The sequence below is a fragment of the Panthera uncia genome, chromosome C2 (genome assembly GCF_023721935.1).
Source record: "Panthera uncia isolate 11264 chromosome C2, Puncia_PCG_1.0, whole genome shotgun sequence".
Lineage (NCBI taxonomy): Eukaryota > Metazoa > Chordata > Mammalia > Carnivora > Felidae > Panthera > Panthera uncia.
In genome coordinates this window covers 72,479,369-72,497,064 of record NC_064810.1, presented here as the reverse complement: position 1 = coordinate 72,497,064, position 17,696 = coordinate 72,479,369, and the positions used below count along the sequence as shown (strand labels likewise).

The window sequence follows — 17,696 nt, the reverse complement described above, 5'->3', positions numbered from 1 at the left end:
ATTTCTTTCCTCCTACAAATCTGGCCAACTCAAGTTCATGACCCACCACTCAGTGCTAACAAACTAGCTATGGGGTTTTATTTTTTGAAAGGAAGCATGTGGATTATAAAAGTAACCCAATCACTGTGGTTAACTGCAGAGTATAGTTAATTGCCTAAATTAAAACAGCAACTTGTTTCTTTTCAATTAAAGTGAAATCCTGCTAAGGAGTTCATGTGTGCAGTGGGGTGGCTGGGCTTTTGCTGGCCCTTGTCAAGTTGAGCATGTTCTTTTTTTTTTTTTTTTTTTTAATTTTTTTAACGTTTATTTATTTTTGAGACAGAGAGAGACAAAGCATGAACAGGGGAGGGTCAGAGAGAGGGAGACACAGAATCTGAAACAGGCTCCAGGCTCTGAGCTGTAAGCACAGAGCCTGACGCGGGGCTTGAACTCACGGACTGCGAGATCATGACCTGAGCCGAAGTCGGCCACTTAACCGACTGAGCCACCCAGGCGCCCCGAGCATGTTCTTAACATACACGGAGAGCAAAACTCCTCAAAGATGCCATGGCACTTTGGGCTGAGCTCTCCCTAGAGTCCCCCACTGCTGGTTTCTCTCCCTTATTCCCCTCTTCCTGCCCCACCCCACTCCCCTAGAACAAGCACAGAAAGGCACAACAGGATGGAAGGAGTCAGAGGTCGCTCAGAAACACCTGATCGGATCTCAGAAACACTTTGTTCTAGATGTTTCCACGTTACATATCTGGGCCGGGATAACTGCAGTTCTTGTTTTATTTCCATCAACCACAGGGTGGTACTCACTCCTCACGGTTAGACTGTTTGCCTGGTTCTGAGGGTCGGCCCTTGGGAGCAGGGGATGGGGATGGAAGGCTGCTGGGTTCCAGAACATTTCCTGATCTGTCAGACGAAGCCCAGAGCTCACAGTGAGAACAGCAACCTTTCATCTAGGCCCTGGGCTCCTGGCACCAATTCAAAGCCTAAGAGTGAAGGCTCTAGAGACTCTCTGAGTTGGATTCAGATTAGAAATAGTTTATTTCAGGGCGCCTGGGTGGCTCCATCGGTTGAGCGTCCGACTTCGGCTCAGGTCATGCTCTCACGGCTCATGAGTTCGAGCCCCGCGCCGGGCTCTGTGTTGACAGCTCAGAGCCTGGAGCCTGCTTCAGATTCTGTGACTCCCTTTCTCTCTGCCCCTCCCCTGCTCATGCTCTGTCTTTGTCTCTCAAAAAAACAAAGGCTCAAAAAAAAAAAAAAAAAAAAAAAAAAAGAAAGAAAAAGAAAAGAAATAGTTTATTTCAACCTTCCCATTAGAGAGTGGAGAAAAGTGAGGCCGATGGTGACCAGCTGAGTTAATGGCCGACCCTCTGGCTTCACATGTGGAGGCTTTCTCTGTACCCTGCTGTTCTTTAGCCATTTCCCCAGCCCTCAGGTCAGGGATCCAGGCTGACCCTACCCCAGGCCACACACAGCTCCGAGGATACACATTCCCCAAGGACAAGAGGAGGCTCAGGGATGGCAAAGTCCTGACAACAGATGGGTGTGTCCAGACTGAGGCAGGCTGAAAAAGCAGATTTGGCTCTCATCAGACTGACTGGCTGGGCATTCTCAACGGAGTTACCTAACCTCTCCCACCTTTAGTTTCCAGCTCAGGAAATGTCTAATACTGCTGACTTCAGGGCGGCTGTGAGGACCAAATGAGATAACGCACAGAGAGTGGCTTGTTGGTGTCCACCTCTGATCTGGACAGTTTAATCCTCACAAGTCTGCCCCTTTCGAAAAGGGTCTGGCGGTCCGGTTCTTTCCATTCGCTAGGGCAAGTTAGTAAAGCTGTCAGAACCTCCAGCTTCCTCGGGGGGGGGGGGAGGAGGGGTAAATGGGAGTAATAACGGTCCCTCCCTCGTGGGGTTGTGGCAGGGAAGACACGAGCTAATAAATGCAACACTAGGCCCACGTTAAATATTCTAAGTGTCTTTTTATTTGGTTTCCAATGACTGGGTAGGGGGGTTGCCAGATCTCTGCAACAATATCAAATATCATCTTAAGAGTGCCTAAGATGAGCAGGTGCCAACCTCCCCGGGGGTGCTGATCCTTTCTCCTCTGCCAGGGAATACTTGGGTTGCACCTGCTTGGGACAGGGTACCTGAAGACCTGGAGGCCATCTTTAGCCAGACTTCATAGAACCCAGGTTATGGTGACCACCTGACCAGAAGGCTCCAGGTACTGGCCAGAGTCAGATCACAGCCAGTCCCCCTCCCCAGATCAGAGGGCCTGGGGTAAAGGGAGACCAGAAACGCCAAGAGCCTTGTCCAAGGTCCTTGCCCTCTGCCAAAGGTTGGTGGCAGGACAGGAGCAATCATAAGGATGTTTAATGAGCACATACTAAGAGCTTTACGGAAACTAACTCATTTAATCCTGCCATCCGTCCCATCAGTTATTAACCCCGTTTAGGTGAGGAAAATGAGGCTCTGAGGCTTTACAGCTTGCCCAGCTCACACCTCTGGTCGATGGGGAAAGGGTGACAATAGAACCCAGGACTCAGGACAGCTGCCTTCGAGGGCTCCACGCACCGCACGACCCGGCCTCTTCCTACTGGCCCACAGCCCAGCCTCCCCCTCCCTGTGCACGGAATCCGGAAAGAAGTCCTATCCGACTTCAGTCCACAGCGGAAGGGTCCTTTCGATCCTGGCACCGCGCTGCCTCCTACCTCCCCCCTTTATGCCCCCTTCCCTCCAGGTTTCCAGGAGGGAGTTGGCGGGAGGCGTCGCCCCGCGCCCCCCGCCGCAGACCCGGCCCCCTCCCCCGCGCCGCCCGGTCCCAGTCCCCATTACAGCGCGTGGGCGGCGATCCAGCAGGAGGAGGCGCAGATCCACAGGCCGAAGGAGATGCAGACGCGGTGGCGGGCGAAGCAGCGGTCCAGGTAGTCCCAGTCCCAGAGCGCGGGCGCGGGGCTGGCCGCCTCCCCCATGGCTCGGTGGCTCCGCCCGGCCCGGGCCCCAGCCTCCCGCGTGGCCCCGCCGGGGCGCAGCCTCCCCGCGCCCCCTTCCCCCGGCCCGGTGCTCCCGCGGCGGCGGCGGCGGCCCCGGCCCAGTGCACGACCGCGGCCGGGAGACGGGCGCTGGCGGCGGCGGCTGAGGCGCGAGGGAAAAGTTTCCGGGACCGCGCGGCTCCCCACCCGGCGCGCTATTGTCGGGGGTCGGCGGGCCGGAGGCCGCCCCCCAGCGGCGGGAGCTGGGAGCGGCCTCGGCACAAAGGCTGCGGCCCCAGCCCCCGCTCCCCGACAGCGGTGGCGGCTCCGCTCGCAGACCCCTTGCGGTCTCCCGGCGGCCAGGGCCGTATACCGTGACCTGCCCGGCCACGGTAAGACGCTTTGTCCGCCCATTAGTGCGCCCCCTTTTCTGACCCGAACAATACACATGCTTCGCGCCTGACGCAGCTCTTGGGTGCTGGGGATCCCGGGCGTGAGCGGCTGGTCTGATCCTTCAAAAGGTACAAAAGAAAGGGGTCCTGGGAGGGGGGTGTGGCGGGGAGCGGCAGAAGGATACAGCCCCCTCCCCGCCCCCCAACGCATCTTCTCCCACTCTCTGGTCTGAAGGCGTCAGCGGCACCCTCCACCCCCACTCTAGTCGCCCAAGCCGGACTTCCAGAAGTCACCCTAGAAGATGCCCCAGGAGGCCCGTGGTCTTGGCCGTCATGCTGTCCCATCCAGCCACGTTGCCACACAGTCCTGGCACGCAGAGCTGTTCTTGAAAACAAGCTATTATAATTTTAAAATGTCCTTGTTGATTTTAGTAAGTTTGCTTAAAGAAGGTGACCCCGTCATTTCGTTATTTTCGTTGTTAAAAACAGCAGTTTTCTTGAGATCTCATTCATATACCATAAAACTCACCCTGTTAACGTGTACAGTGTTTTAGTGTATCCAGAGTTGTGCTACCACCACCGCTATCTAATTTTACAACATTTTCATCACTTGTTAAAAAAGCAAGTACTCATTAGCGGTTAACTTTCTTCTCCACACTCCCAGCCCTAGGCAACCACAAATCTACCTTAGGATTCTACCGACTTGCCTGTTGTGGAAAATTCCTTATTAATGCAATCCCATCCAATAGGTGAACTTTTTTTTTTTTTAATTTTTTAAATGTTTTTATTTATTTTTGAGACAGAGAGAGACAGAGTATGAACGGGGGGAGGGGCAGAGAGAGAGGGAGACACAGAATCGGAAGCAGGCTCCAGGCTCTGAGCCGTCAGCCCAGAGCCCGACGCGGGGCTCGAACTCATGGACCGCGAGATCATGACCTGAGCCGAAGTCAGCCGCTTAACGGACTGAGCCACCCAGGCGCCCCCAGACTGTTCTTCTAAAGGGGCTACATTATTTTACTGTTTTATTTATTTTTAAAGTTATGACCGCTTTTGGTCATGAAACATAATTTGTCAGACATTGTCAGACGAGGAGCTGGGGACACATTTTTGAGAAAAACAGACAAGTCCCTGCCTTCACTGAGCTAACAGTCCAGTAGGAGAGAGAGCGACACTAAACAAGCAAAAGAGCGAGTAAAGGTAAAATTAAAATAGGTTATTCGACAAAAGGGGCCAAAATTAAAATATAAAAATGATGATAAGATAAAGTAATACAAAATGAGTACCAGCGAAGACAAGATTGAAAGGTTAAAATAAAAGGGGAAACATACAGTAGCCAAGCGTCTCATAGATGATAACCAAGTACCCTGAAGTCCCTGCCTGCTGATTCTTTGTGGGTTCTTCTAGCCGACCTGTGGATACTGATCTGTGACTGCCCAGCTTCCCGGTTTCTCTAGTGACGTTGCCTATTTACTATTCTGGAAAGATAATCCATCGCACTAACTATCTTGCTGAAATGAGGACACACCTTCCCCGTCTCATGCCCTAGGCAGGGCTACCTTATGCTCTGTTTGTTGAGACTTGAAGATACCGCTATTTAATTTGATTCACTTATGATGACTTTCCTCTCCCTCAGGCTCAGTATAAGCCCTTGGAGGCTGGACCCAATTTAAAAATGGCTTCATTCTGGGGCGCCTGGGTGGCTCAGGTGGTTAAGCATCCAACTTCGGCTCAGGTCATGATCTCGTGGTTCGTGAGTTTGAGCCCCGCGTCGGGCTCTGTGCTGTCAGTGTGGAGCCCACTTCGAATCCTCAGTCCCTCTCTCTCTGCCTCTCATGCTCTCTCTTTCCCTCAAAAATAAACACCAAAAAACAAAATAAATGAAAAATTGCTTCATTCCTCCCACCACACCCTGGACCAGGTTTACGCACCTCAACAGCTTTTCCTCAGAGTGGTTAGTTCTCAGCCTTTGTGGTGAACTCAGAGAATTTGAGGAAGACCTCGTCCCTGAAAAATCTGAACATCTATGCACCCCCACACAGTGTTCATACAATCTTTAGGAATTTATAGTCTCTGAAATTCAACTGTGGATTTCGTGGAGGGCTAGACCCCAGACTAAACCCCCTAGTTTAAGCATTTAAATCCTGAGCCCCCTCCCAAAGCAGTTGGAAGGGGTGTGGTCCATAGATCATGGATCATGGTTTCAGGATCACTCTGACTGCCTGTCAAAAACCAGCCCGGCGAAATCCAACTCTCTGGGCGTGTGTCCTTGGAACCTGCATGGATTCATTTCTTGTGGCTGCTCTAACAAATTACCACAAACTTAGCAGCTTAAAATAACAGAAACGTATTCTCTCCCTATTCTGAAATCAGGTCCGCTGGACCACGGTCAAGGTGGCCGCGGGGCTGCCACCCTTCCGGGGACCCTAGAAGGAAAATCTCTTCATTGTCTCTCCTTATCCAGCATCTGGTGGCTTCCAGCACTACCTGCCTGGCAGCCGCGTCACTTAATCTCTTCCTCTCGTGGTCACATTTCCCTCTTGTCTTGTGTGTGTGAAATCTCCCTCTGTCTCTTTCCTATAAAGATGGCCCTTGTGACCTGCTCAGGTAATTTATGTTACACACCCCATCTCAAGATCCTTAATCACGTCTGTGAAGAGTTCGGATGTCACAGAAGGTGACATTTATAGGTTCCAGGGATTAAGACCTTGTATTTTGGGGGGCCATCATTCAGCCTACTAAACTGCCTTCCCGCAAGCTTCCTGTGAGATTCATACGAGGAACACGGGCTTGTGGAGATGGCCCTCGGTGGCTTGGACAAGTGTGGGGAGCCGTTGCCAGTCACTGGACATATTGGCTCAGAGAAAAATGCAATGGGAAGAATGGGTGCTTCGGAGCCCGCAAGTCGGACTGCAGTTCTCACTCTGCCTCCTTGCAGCTGTGACTTGGGGCAAAGCATGGGTCCTCTGCAACTGTGTATTTTTACCTGTCAAGTGGGGATGATAGTGCCTCCGTCAGGGCAACTGGGATTAGTAGAAACCCTGGAGGTGAAGCATCTGGAAGTTATTATTGCTGTTGTCTTTCCTGGGAAGAACCTCTGATCCACTAAAAATAATAATAATAATAATAATGGTTCAAAGAAAATATGAATAGCTAATGGCGTGGAGACACAGAGCTTGGGTCTTGGTGACACCTGAAGCATCTGAACTTCTAGCTTTAAATACCGCCCCTGTGCCTGCCTCCTGAGCATCTATCTCCAGATCAGACCTCCTTCCCAGACTTTAGATTCATATACGCAGCTGCCTATTCGACATCTCCACTCGCATGTCCGATTGAACACGTCTACAACCAGACTTGTGATTTTCCCTCCCGAGGCGCCTCCACCTGCTGTCCTCCCTGCCCAGGCTGCCTCTGTGTCCTGGTCCTATAGGGGACAGGCACAAGCCCCTGGGCCTGTGCTCCTCCTCAACCAGGGCACCCCTTACAGTGTGGCAGGTGTTGTCTTTCAACCCGGCTGTGAGAGTCTTCAGCCGGGGCTGCTGATTTCAGATCTGTACCCCAGCACCTGACTCACTGCCTAGCACGTAATAAGGAACATAATTACCGAATGAATTGATTTTTAGATAGGCTGTAAAAAGGTAGTGAGAGCATGTTTACAATGCTTTGGTGGCCCCTACCATTGTGTGTGTGTGTGTGTGGGGGGGGTGTTGGGAGGGCTTTCAAGAAACCCACGAGCTGGGCTTTGGAGAACAAGTTTGCTTTTGGCAATTAGTGCGGCAGCAATCTTGGAAAGCTGTCCTGGCGGCAGGAAGACGCTGGCTGGCGGATGCCTGCAAATGGCAGAGGTCCTGCAGCGAGGGCGGATGTGGGGCAAGAGAGGCAGGCTCCCGGCACCCACCAGCTCTTCATCCGGTGGGGAACACTCAGGATTGTATGTGCTAATCTACTCCCCTCCCTCCTGGAGTTAGGACCCCTCCCAAATTCTGCCAGGACCTTCCAAAGGGCTTTTTCCGTGGTCGGCCCTCGGGAAGTGAATCAGTTCCTTTAGCAGGCTCCTCTGAGGCTTGGTGGCTGCCCCACCCCAAAGCTAAAGCTAAAGTTTCTTTGGCCATGGTTCAGAGTTTGCCAAGAAGAAAAGCTAACAGGAGGGCCACAGCTCGTAGGCATTTCCTGTTGGCAGAGGCACTGAGCCCACAGGCATTGTCCTGAAGAAGGAAGGGCTGATCAGCCTGGCCTGTCCTTGTGGGAGCCTGCTGGCCAATCATGGCCCTAGGTCCTGGCCACCTGGGGGCACAGACCAGCAGCTCAACAGCTTTTGCTTCTGAGGACATGCTACCTCCTGCCAATGTTCTTATGAAATGCGTTATTTAGAGGGTTTGTGGCTACTACTCAACTGGTAACATTAAAAAAGGCTCTATGCCAGTTTGATTTACCTGCTGTAAGTATAGAGAAATCAATTCTTTGAGAATGCATTTTGAAATAATGGCATTTCCAAATCTGAATCAATCCCATTGTGGACATGTTGGATTATCATGAGAGAAGCAGGTGGTAGGACTGGTGGGGTCCTGGGTTCGTTCTATCTATCTATCTATCTTCTATCTACCTATCTATCTATCTACCCACCTAGTTAATCATCTATCTATCCATCCATCCACCCACCCATCCATCATCTAAGTTTATTTAGAGAGAGAGAGAAAGAGAGAGAGTGAGCACACACACGAGGGGCAGAGAGAATCCCAAGCAGGCTCCCTGCTGTCAGCACAGAGGTCCTGGGTTCTATTTAAAACTCTATCATCAGCTTACTGTTTGATCTTGTGAGAGTTTCTTTACCTTTTTCACCCTCGAATGCTTCATTAATAACATCCTATTGCTGAAAGCAACTTACTTCACGATGCTAGAAGTTGGGCGAGGGCTAATGGAATGCACAGATGTTGAAATGTTACATCAAGGAAAGCCCTATTTTTTTTTTTTTTTCCTACATGATCTTTACCCCCAACGTGGGGCTGGAACTTGGGACACATAGTTGCATGCTCTCCTGACTGAGCCAGCCAGGCGGACCAGGCTACTCACCTTTTAAAAAGCCAATTAAATAGAATTCAGTACTTGAATACTTGCATTGAAATAATTAGTTAAAAGAAATGGGTGTTCTCACCGCAGTTTACAATTCACAAGGAAATCGGCATCCTGCCAAATTCCATGCGGGCCAGTAAGGGAGCTGGATTAACCTGCTTCCCCAAAGCCAGCCAAGACAGAGTAAAGACAGGAGCTTGTGGTCCCTATTTGATTCTAATTTCCCAGTACAGTTCTGTCTGTTCTCCTGAATGGCTCCTGAGCCCTTCTGGAATTTAACTGTCTACTTCTATGACCTCTCCCCACTCCCCACTGTTTATTTTGAAAATTTTCAAAACTACAAAAAGGTGAAAACCACCTAGGACCTACCTACCTACCCACCTAACACCAGCTGCAGACATTTTGCCACATTTGTTTTGTCCCTTGCTCCGGTGGAACCATTGGAGGTGGCAGCTGTGACACCTTACCCCCAGTGCCTCAGCATGTATCTCCAGCAGTGTTCGCGACCTCGCCACACTTCTGTTACACTGATACAACGCTATCACCTGTGTAATCCATGGTAAAATTTACTCGGCCGCTCCAAGAATGTCAAATATATAGAGTGTGAATGTGTGTTTCTGGTTCAGGATTCATTCATTTAGCTGTGTCTCTTTAGTCCCGGTCCCTTGTGTTCTGGAATGTTCCAAATCTGGAATTGTCTAATTGGTTTCTTATGATTAGATTGAGCCGAAATGTTTCTGCAAAAGCAGCACAGGGTTATCCTGTGGACTTCCTGTTGCACCACATCAGGAGGTGCAGAACATACTGGCATAGCACTGGTGACAGAGTTTGGTCACTTGTTTAAGGTAGTGTCTGCTGGATCGCTCCATTGTAAAAGGCACTTTCCCTTGGCATTGAATAAAGCAGTGGTGATACTTTAAAAGGGGGCCACTATCCCATCCCCCGGGACCTTTCCGTCAGTGGTCTCAGCACTTTGCTGGAATCCATGATTTTGTTGATGGTTCCAAAATGGTGATTCCGTCATCCCTTCTACGTTGTTTCATTGAGATGCTTTTGTTTAAAAGTTGCCCTGCCTCTCCTTATTTAGAGTACTACTATGGATTCAAGAATCCTTTAAAAAAAAAAAAAAACTCAGTGCCTTACAATTCACACGAAAGATTGTGTTTTAATACTTTTAGTAACCTGCTTTAGAAGTAGCCAAGATGTAGAAGTTATAAATATGAAATCTACCCTTCTTCCCCCACTCTCCTGAAAAACTCCCACCATTCTGACCTTTGATTGTTGGGTCAGGAAGGAGTTAAAAGTCATTACTGTTAGCAGTGAACTTCTGAAGTTGTCACTAGCCACATTTTAAGTGTTTGGCTGTAGTTAACTATGGGATAGCACAGATTATAGATTTATTTGCATTGTAGTAGTAAGTTCTATTTGACCACACTATTATGGTATCCATGGCAGCGCTATTTTTAAAAATCAAAACCCTCTGGAGAGTAATGTTGTCAGTGTAGGTTCATTGTTTTGTTTTTACATTTTTTTTGAAGTTTATTCATTTTGGAGGGGGGGGGGGAAGGGCAGAGAGAGAGAGGGAGACACAGAATCCGAAGCAGGCTCCAGGCTCTGAGCTGTCAGCACTGAGCCCAGCGCGGGGCTCGAACTCACAAACTGTGAGATCGTGACCTGAGCCCAAGTCGGACGCTTGACCCACTGAGCCACCCAGATGCCCCGGTGTAGGTTCATGTTAACAAATGCACCGCTGTGTGGGGGATGCTGAGGGTGAAGGAGGCTGTGCATACGTGGGGACTGGGGAATATGGGAACTCTCTATGCTTTCTGCTCAATTTTGCTGCGAACTTAAAACTGTTCTACAAAATACGGTTTGTTAAAAATTTAAGAAACCACAAACCTGCAAAACGTCTACATGTCCATCAATAATAGAACAGATAAATGGTGACATATTCGCACCACAGAATACCCTACAGCGGTGACAATGATTTATTTATCAAATGCAAGACTGTGGACGGACCTCACCATGTTGGATTAAAGAAGCCAGATACACGAGTGCACGCTGTGTAGATTTTTTTAAACAAATTTTTTTAAGATTTTTTTTTTTAGTAATCGCGGCACTCAACGTGGGGGGCTTGAACTCAAACCCCGAGATCAAGAGTTGTACCCCGACCGACCGAGCCAGCCAGGTACCCCCGTAGATTCTGCTTACGTATCATACAAAACGTGGTGAAAAGGTGAGAACAGCAGTAGACTTTGGGGTGGTCAGTCTTTGCTGAAAGGAGGTACGAAGTGTTAACCGTGTTCTCAGTCAAGGTGCCGGTTGCATCAGTATGTTGGTGAAAGTCAGCTATCTATACTCTCACAGTTGTGTTCTTTCTGTATACGTATCACACTTCAACAGAACACTTATGTATTCAGTGTTCTGTGCACTGGGCACTCTTCACTTACATAATGCCCTTCACTTTTGGATTGCTCAGAATTGTTTTGCCTTCATATTGGAGCCTTTGATAGCAAGTTCTTTCCTGTGTGGCCCTCTCTTCACCCTCAGTTGGTCTATGGTGTGTTGAACAAAACAGACAACGAACTGTTAGGCGTTTGTTCATTCTGAATGATTTTCCTCACTGCTCCACAAGGACTTTAGAGGGGTGGCATTAGGTCGATTTCTGGCTTGTGGCCACATTTCCCAGTTTGCCTGCCAAGAAAACCTATATTGCTATTGATGTCTTGACAGAAACCTCTACTTCCTCCTAACTTCCTGAAAAGGAAACGGAGGACAGATGTATAGCAGGTTCTACTTTAAAAGGGAGGTATATTCCTTGTAATAAAATGCTGGGGAAAAAATTTCAAAACAATGAAGTGATCATGCTAATGGCTGGAACTTGTAAGTCTACCGTACTCCTCGCTACAAGGGTGAGGATACTTAAAAACAAACACCTTCCGGGGTGTCCTAGTTTGGGTTCTTCAGACTCTAAGCAGAGGACTTAGATTTAGTTAATCTGGGAGGCAACCCCCTGAAGCAGAAGTGAGGGAGTGGACAGTGAGGTAAGGGAGGAGGGCAGCAGGCGAGTTAGTGAGATGATTTCCATGGAGGATCTAGTGTGGAAAATGTACAGTGTATGCACCAAGTGACAGGGAAGCTGGGGCACTTAGCACCCAGCCCCCATTCTTGACCAGTTGGGGGTTGCTCCGGGGGTTGTTAAATCCCCAGGCCGTCTAGATTGCCCTGTGTGTGCAGCGAGCAGGCTCCTGTGGTGCAGGAGAAAGGAACGCAGGAAATACAGGGCTTGCAGAGGAAGGGCTCGCACAGGAACCGTCCACTGGGGCTGCAGGTGAACTCAAAGTGACTAAGGGATGGAGGGGTGTGGAGCATCTACACAGAGAGACGTCTCTTACCAGGAATACTTGCTAGAAGATGGAGTCGGATGCTCTTCACAACTGTTGTACATTCATGAAGGTTAAATACCAAAGGCATACATCCAGAAATAAGCCCTCACATTTATGTTCAATTCTCAACAAAGGTGCTGAAACAATTCAGTGGGTAAACACTAGTCTTTTCAACAAACTGCTCTGGGGCTACTGGATGCCACATGCAAAAGGTCCATCTTCTACCTCACACCAGATATGAAAACTTAAAATAGACCAGAGACCTAAACGTAAGAGCTAAAACTCTGAAACCCTTGGAAGGAAACACAGGGGTAAATCTTAATAACCTTGGATCTGCCAATAGTTTCTTAAATTTAGCACCAAAAGCACAAGCAACCAAAGAAAAAATGGATTCATTTGGACTTCACCAAAATTAAAACTGCGCTTCAAAGGCACTATCAGAAAATGAAAAGACAACCCACTAAATGGCAGAAAACATTTGCAAATTACACATCTGCTAAGGGACCTGTACCTAGAATGTACAAACAACTTTTATAACTCAGTAACAAAATAAATAACTCCATTAAAGAATGGACAGAGGGGACGCCTGGGTGGCTCAGTCGGTTAAGCGTCCAACTTTGGCTCAGGTCATGATCTCATGGTCCATGAGTTCAAGCCCCGCGTTGGGCTCTGCACTGACAGCTCAGAGCCTGGACCCTGCTTTGGATTCTGTGTCTCCCTCTCTCTCTGCCTCTCCCCTGCTTGTGTTCTGCCTCTCTCGCTCTCAAAAATAAATAAACATTAAAAAAAATTAAAAAATAAAAGAAATCCTCATTTAAAAAAAAAAAAAGAATGGACAAAAGATCTGAGTAGACATTTTCCCAAAGATCTACAAGTGGGCAATAAGCACATGAGAAGATGCTCAACGTCATTTGGCATCAAGGGAATGTAAATCAAAACCATGACGTATCGCTTTATACCCACTAGGATGGCCAAAACATAAAAAGACAGTAAGACAGTAACGTGTGTTGACAGAACTACGGAGAAACTAGAACCTTTGTACACCGTTGATGGAAAATGTAAAATGGTACCCCCATTCTGAAAATCAGTATGGTAGCTACTCAAAGGTTAAATATATTGCAATTCCACTCCCAGATATATACTTAAGAATTAGAAACCACACAAAAACCTGTACACAAACGTTCACAGCAGCACTGTACTCATGACAGCAAGTGGAAACCAAATGCCTTTTAACTGATGAATGAATAAACAAAATGTGGTGTACCCATTCAGTGGAATGTATTATTTGGCAACAAAAAGCAATGAAATACTGAGAGATGTTAGAGCATGGATGAACCATGAAGACATCAGGCTAAGTGAAAGCCAGTCACGAAAGGTCACATAGCTTATGATTCCTTTATTATGAACATATAGAATTGGCAAATCCATATATAAAGTAGATTAGGGTTTGCTTACGGCTGGGGGGGATTGGGAGGATTGGGGGCCACTGGCTAAAGGGTCCTGGGTTTTTTGTGGCAGCAATGTAGAACTGGTTGTGGTGATGGTTATAGAACTCTTGAATATACTAAAAACCGCTGAATTGTATCCTTTAAAACTGGTGAACTTGCATGGTATGTGAGTATCTCAATAAAACTTACAAAAATAATCAGGAATGTGAAGCGTATGTAATTACTTTTTCTAAGAAGTCTCACGTTTTAGCTATTACACTATCATTAAAGCAAAACTTATTCAAAATCAGTACATGCTCTGTCCATTCAGCATGGAAGTTTCTCCCAGACAACCGTGCCTGTTCTTCAGTGAATGGAACAAAGTAGGCTTTAACATGCTGATGCATGTTCCTTTTCTTTCATGGGCTTTTCAGACTGTCCCTTTCCTCAGATCAAAGGGAAGAACTAGAAGTATATTGTTGCAGATGGATGAACACAACTGCGGAACCTCTCTAGCTCTGCCTCAGGCTTGATCTGGAATAACCTTTCACCCGATATTCAAATGAAGAACTAGAACACTAATTCCTTACCTGTTTATAAACTCTTCCTTGGCTTACCCACCGCTTTTGAGCAAACCTCCAGAATCCCCTCACAGGCTCTAAGGCCATGTGATGGCTCTTGCTAACTTCCTGCATCAGGGCCCTACTCCTGCTGTCCCCGGTTTCCAGTGCCTTTCCTGCCACACAGAAGGTGCTATCTGTTAAATAAACAAGTATATATTTTTTATTCCCCAGGTGGAACACATTTTTCAAATATATCTTAAAATACACTCTGGCCACATCGGGCAAGGCTTAACTGCAAAACTGTGGACGAACCGCGGGTCTGTCATCTTCTGATACATTTCACAAGACTGTTCATGGGCATGTGCATTTTTCTGGAGAAGGCGTCCATAACGTCCGTTAGATTTCCAAAAACATCTACCACACAACACAAGGAAAGGATCTGAGCTAAGGGAATAATGAGGTTCATAGAAAAAGGGAGACAAAAGTAAAGTGAGAGGCTAAAACAGGAATGGTACTATAAAAGGTAAACTGTCCTTGTCTCACTCTTGATGGTCCTAAGTACTAAGGAGATCAGGCAACTATACCTAAAACAAGAACTAGCTGATCATCTGCCCATTTCCTCATGCCTGTGGTGAGCTTTAGAAAAACACACACTACTTTCCATAGTAGTGGCTCATGTTGACAGGGATCTTCAATAGAAGGGTGGGCTCTCTGAGGCTTTTAAAAACTACATCTGCTAGCCCCCTCATTCCAAGACCTGATGTGCCTTCTGCAATACCAGGGGACTGCTGGGTATGCATGTGAGGTTGAGAATCACTAACCTATATAATGTTCTCAAAAGAATCCATCTAAAATCCCAGTCATGCTTTGGCAAATTGCAACTGTTTAAAGAATGCGAAATGTCCAAATGGCAGTGTATCTACATAAACCAATAAAACGCCTGTTAGTGACCATTTAATTTTAGTATTTTTTTTTTTTAAACCCAATTTACAAATTAGTATGCATGTGTATTTGTTTACACATGCAATCATTCATTCCCTCATCTTAAATTCAGCCTTCTACAGGACAAAGTTTCTGGGGCTCCAAGATGACTGTGTTAGACTCGGTGCTCCACGGAGCCCCTGCGTCCTGATACTGGCTGTCTGGTGTGGCTGCGTGCCACAAGAAGCAGGGTCCATTTCACAGCATCACGGCCAAGAGCAGCTTCTGTGTCTTCTTCAGGTGCACAACGCAGATGCCATTTCCACTGCAGCCCAAGTTCACGTATCCAGGTGCTTATAGAGTCTACGAGTTTTCTCTTTTTTATTTCTGTTGCCATGTTTTTTCCAGGCCTTCCCAGCCCTGCCCTCAGAGCTCACAGCAGCTGTAGTCACCAGGCCACTCCCTGGCTTGTAGCCCATCACAGCCTGGACTCCTTTGGTCAAAGCTCTCACGTTTTCCTAGGAAGTGAAGACAGCAGTATGGGAGATGTAAGCACAGTATTATTTATGGAGAACTCCAAGACAGAGGACTTCCACCCCCTTCACTGCTCCTCTCTCTCTCCCCATTCTTAAGTAAGTTTCTCCGCATTCTGTCTTGAGTGCATTCTCTTTGTCCTTCACTTTGCTTAGTCCCATCGCTTCAAATGCCATCTGTAACTAGCCACTGAGCAAGCACTCCCTATGCCTTCCTCATCTACCACATACAGCCAGCCAATAAGTTCTGTGGGCTCCAGGCTCTAGCATTTGGTGTACCTATCCACTGTTCTCCACCACCCTGTTCTAGCCCCGGTATTCATTAGCTTTCACTGGAACACTGCAACACTCCCCAGTTTTACTAGAGTTTAACCATCACATATCTCTCTTTCCTCACAAACCTCTGATGGCTCCCTGTAGCCTGGGGAACCGAGTTCGTATTCCCTCAGAGGGTACACAAGACCACTTACAACATGGGCTTCTTATTGATAGAATCCACACTCCCATCTTTTTATGCCTTTGTTCACGCTACTCCCTCTCTGCCTGGAGAATCGCCCTCACCACTCCTTCCAACCAGTACGTTTATATTTGCCCTTAGAGTCCAGCTTAGATATCACCTCCTCTCTGTGGCGTTCACTCACCTACTCTCCTCCTGGCCCCAAGGGGGAACTGCTCCCCAATCTGGGTTCACAAAGTACCTGACTTATACTTCTGCCCTAGACCTAACGTGTCACGTTACTTGTTAACTTGCCCATCTCCCCTTAGCTAGAATGTGATCTCCCTGAAAACAGTAATTATGTTTTCTTCCTTTTGATATCCTAGGTCCCAGTGTAGTATCCACATGTAATAGTGCTCAAAAAAGTTTCTGTAAACTTGTGATTTTATTTAAGTAGAGCAAAATGAAACAAAAAACTGAACAATTAAGTTTACTTAGTAAAAATAAAATTAATCCCATATGATTCTGCAAGTGCAAAGCAGTATTTCATGATTGTCTTAATAGTAGTGGGTCCAAGGAAGAACCTATGATCTTTCTGCCTATCAGTAAATTTCCTCCTAAATATTGGCAGACTTGGAAATAATTCAAACCAGGAGCCACAATAATCAAGTTCTAGCCCAGCCTTGCCATTTAAGACAAGTATCCTTGAAGAAGTCACTTTGCCTCCTTAAGCCTCAATGGCCCCAGTGGTGGATAGCACTATCTGCTTGGCCTGTGTGAGGCACACAAATAAAGCATCATATAAATACAGAAAGAAATCACTCTGGATACAGATGACACCCCCTCCCCCCACCACCCTTTTATGGCTGTAGTAGTCACAAAAGGATTTAAAAAATATATTAAGTACAGTTATAGGATTTAACTGTTCTGCATATAAGTTTTCTTTATTTTCTTATGTTAAAACATCTTTTTTAAATGTTTATTTTTGAGAGGGAGAGAGAGAGAGTGCATGTGAGTGGGGGAGGGGCAGACAGTGAGGGAGACAGAGGATCTGAAGCAGGCTGCTCGCGGACAGCAGAGCTGGATGTAGGGCTTGAACTCATGAACCGTGAGATCATGACCTGAGCCGAAGGTGGACAATTAAATGACCGAGCCGCCCAGGTGCTCCTAAATTTGTTGTTTAAAGTGCAGCATATAAACTGTAGCTGTGATGTAAACAATGAAAGTTACTAAAATGTACTGGCTCAGAAAGACCACTAAACAGTAGAAAATATTTGCAAATTATAAATATGATAAAGGTTTTTATCAGAATTTATAAAGAGCTCTTACAACTCAACGATAGGTAATTCTCCAAAGAAGATCTATCTACATGTGCCAATGAGCACACAAGATTACCAACATCCTTAGGGAAATCAAAATCAAAATCATGAGACACCACTTCATATAGTAGGACGACTAAAGTAAAAAAGGACAGAAAATAAATACCAGTAAGGATATAAGGAAATTAGAGCCATCATACCCTGACGGTGGGAATGTAAAATGGCACAGACACTTTGGTAAGTCTGGCAGTACCTCAAATGTTAAACATGTGGTTAACACATGACCCGGCAATCCCACCCCTAATTATATGCCCAAGAGAACTGAAAATCTATGTTCACACAAAAGCTTGTGCATGAATGTTCATAGCATTATTTATAATAGAAAAGGGGGGATGCTCGGGTGGCTCAGTCGGTCAAGAATCTGACTTCAGGTCACGATCTCATGGTTCATGAGTTTGAGCCCTACATCGGGCTCTGTGCCGAGAGCTCAGAGCCTGGGACCTGCTTCAGATTCTAGGTCTCCCCCTCTCTCTCTGCCTCTCCCTGGCTCACGCTTTGTCTCTCTCTCTCAAAAATGAATACACATTAAAAAAAAAAATTAAAAAAAAATCATTTATCTTATAATAGAAAGGGGAAACAACCCAAATTCCATCTATGAGAAATAAACAAAATGTGACATATCCACTCAAT

At 46.9% G+C, this 17,696-nt stretch overlaps 2 protein-coding genes across 4 annotated transcripts in view; both read right to left on the bottom strand.

Annotated features, from left to right (window-relative positions):
- Positions 1–3,076, bottom strand: part of TMEM44 (transmembrane protein 44) — a 35,841-nt gene extending 32,765 nt beyond the window's left edge. The window contains exon 1 of one of the 3 annotated variants that reach the window (XM_049628380.1): positions 2,826–3,076. In XM_049628380.1, the coding sequence (XP_049484337.1) occupies positions 2,826–2,962 (137 nt within the window). In that variant the 5' untranslated portion in view covers positions 2,963–3,076. The remainder of the gene's footprint in view (positions 1–2,825) is intronic. The other 2 variants (XM_049628382.1, XM_049628381.1) reach the window with 2 other exon arrangements.
- Positions 3,077–13,994: 10,918 nt separating this feature from the next.
- LSG1 (large 60S subunit nuclear export GTPase 1) overlaps positions 13,995–17,696 on the bottom strand; it is a 36,664-nt gene continuing 32,962 nt past the window's right edge. The window contains exon 14 of the mRNA XM_049628379.1: positions 13,995–15,236. Coding sequence (XP_049484336.1) covers positions 15,057–15,236 — 180 coding nt within the window. The 3' untranslated portion in view covers positions 13,995–15,056. The remainder of the gene's footprint in view (positions 15,237–17,696) is intronic.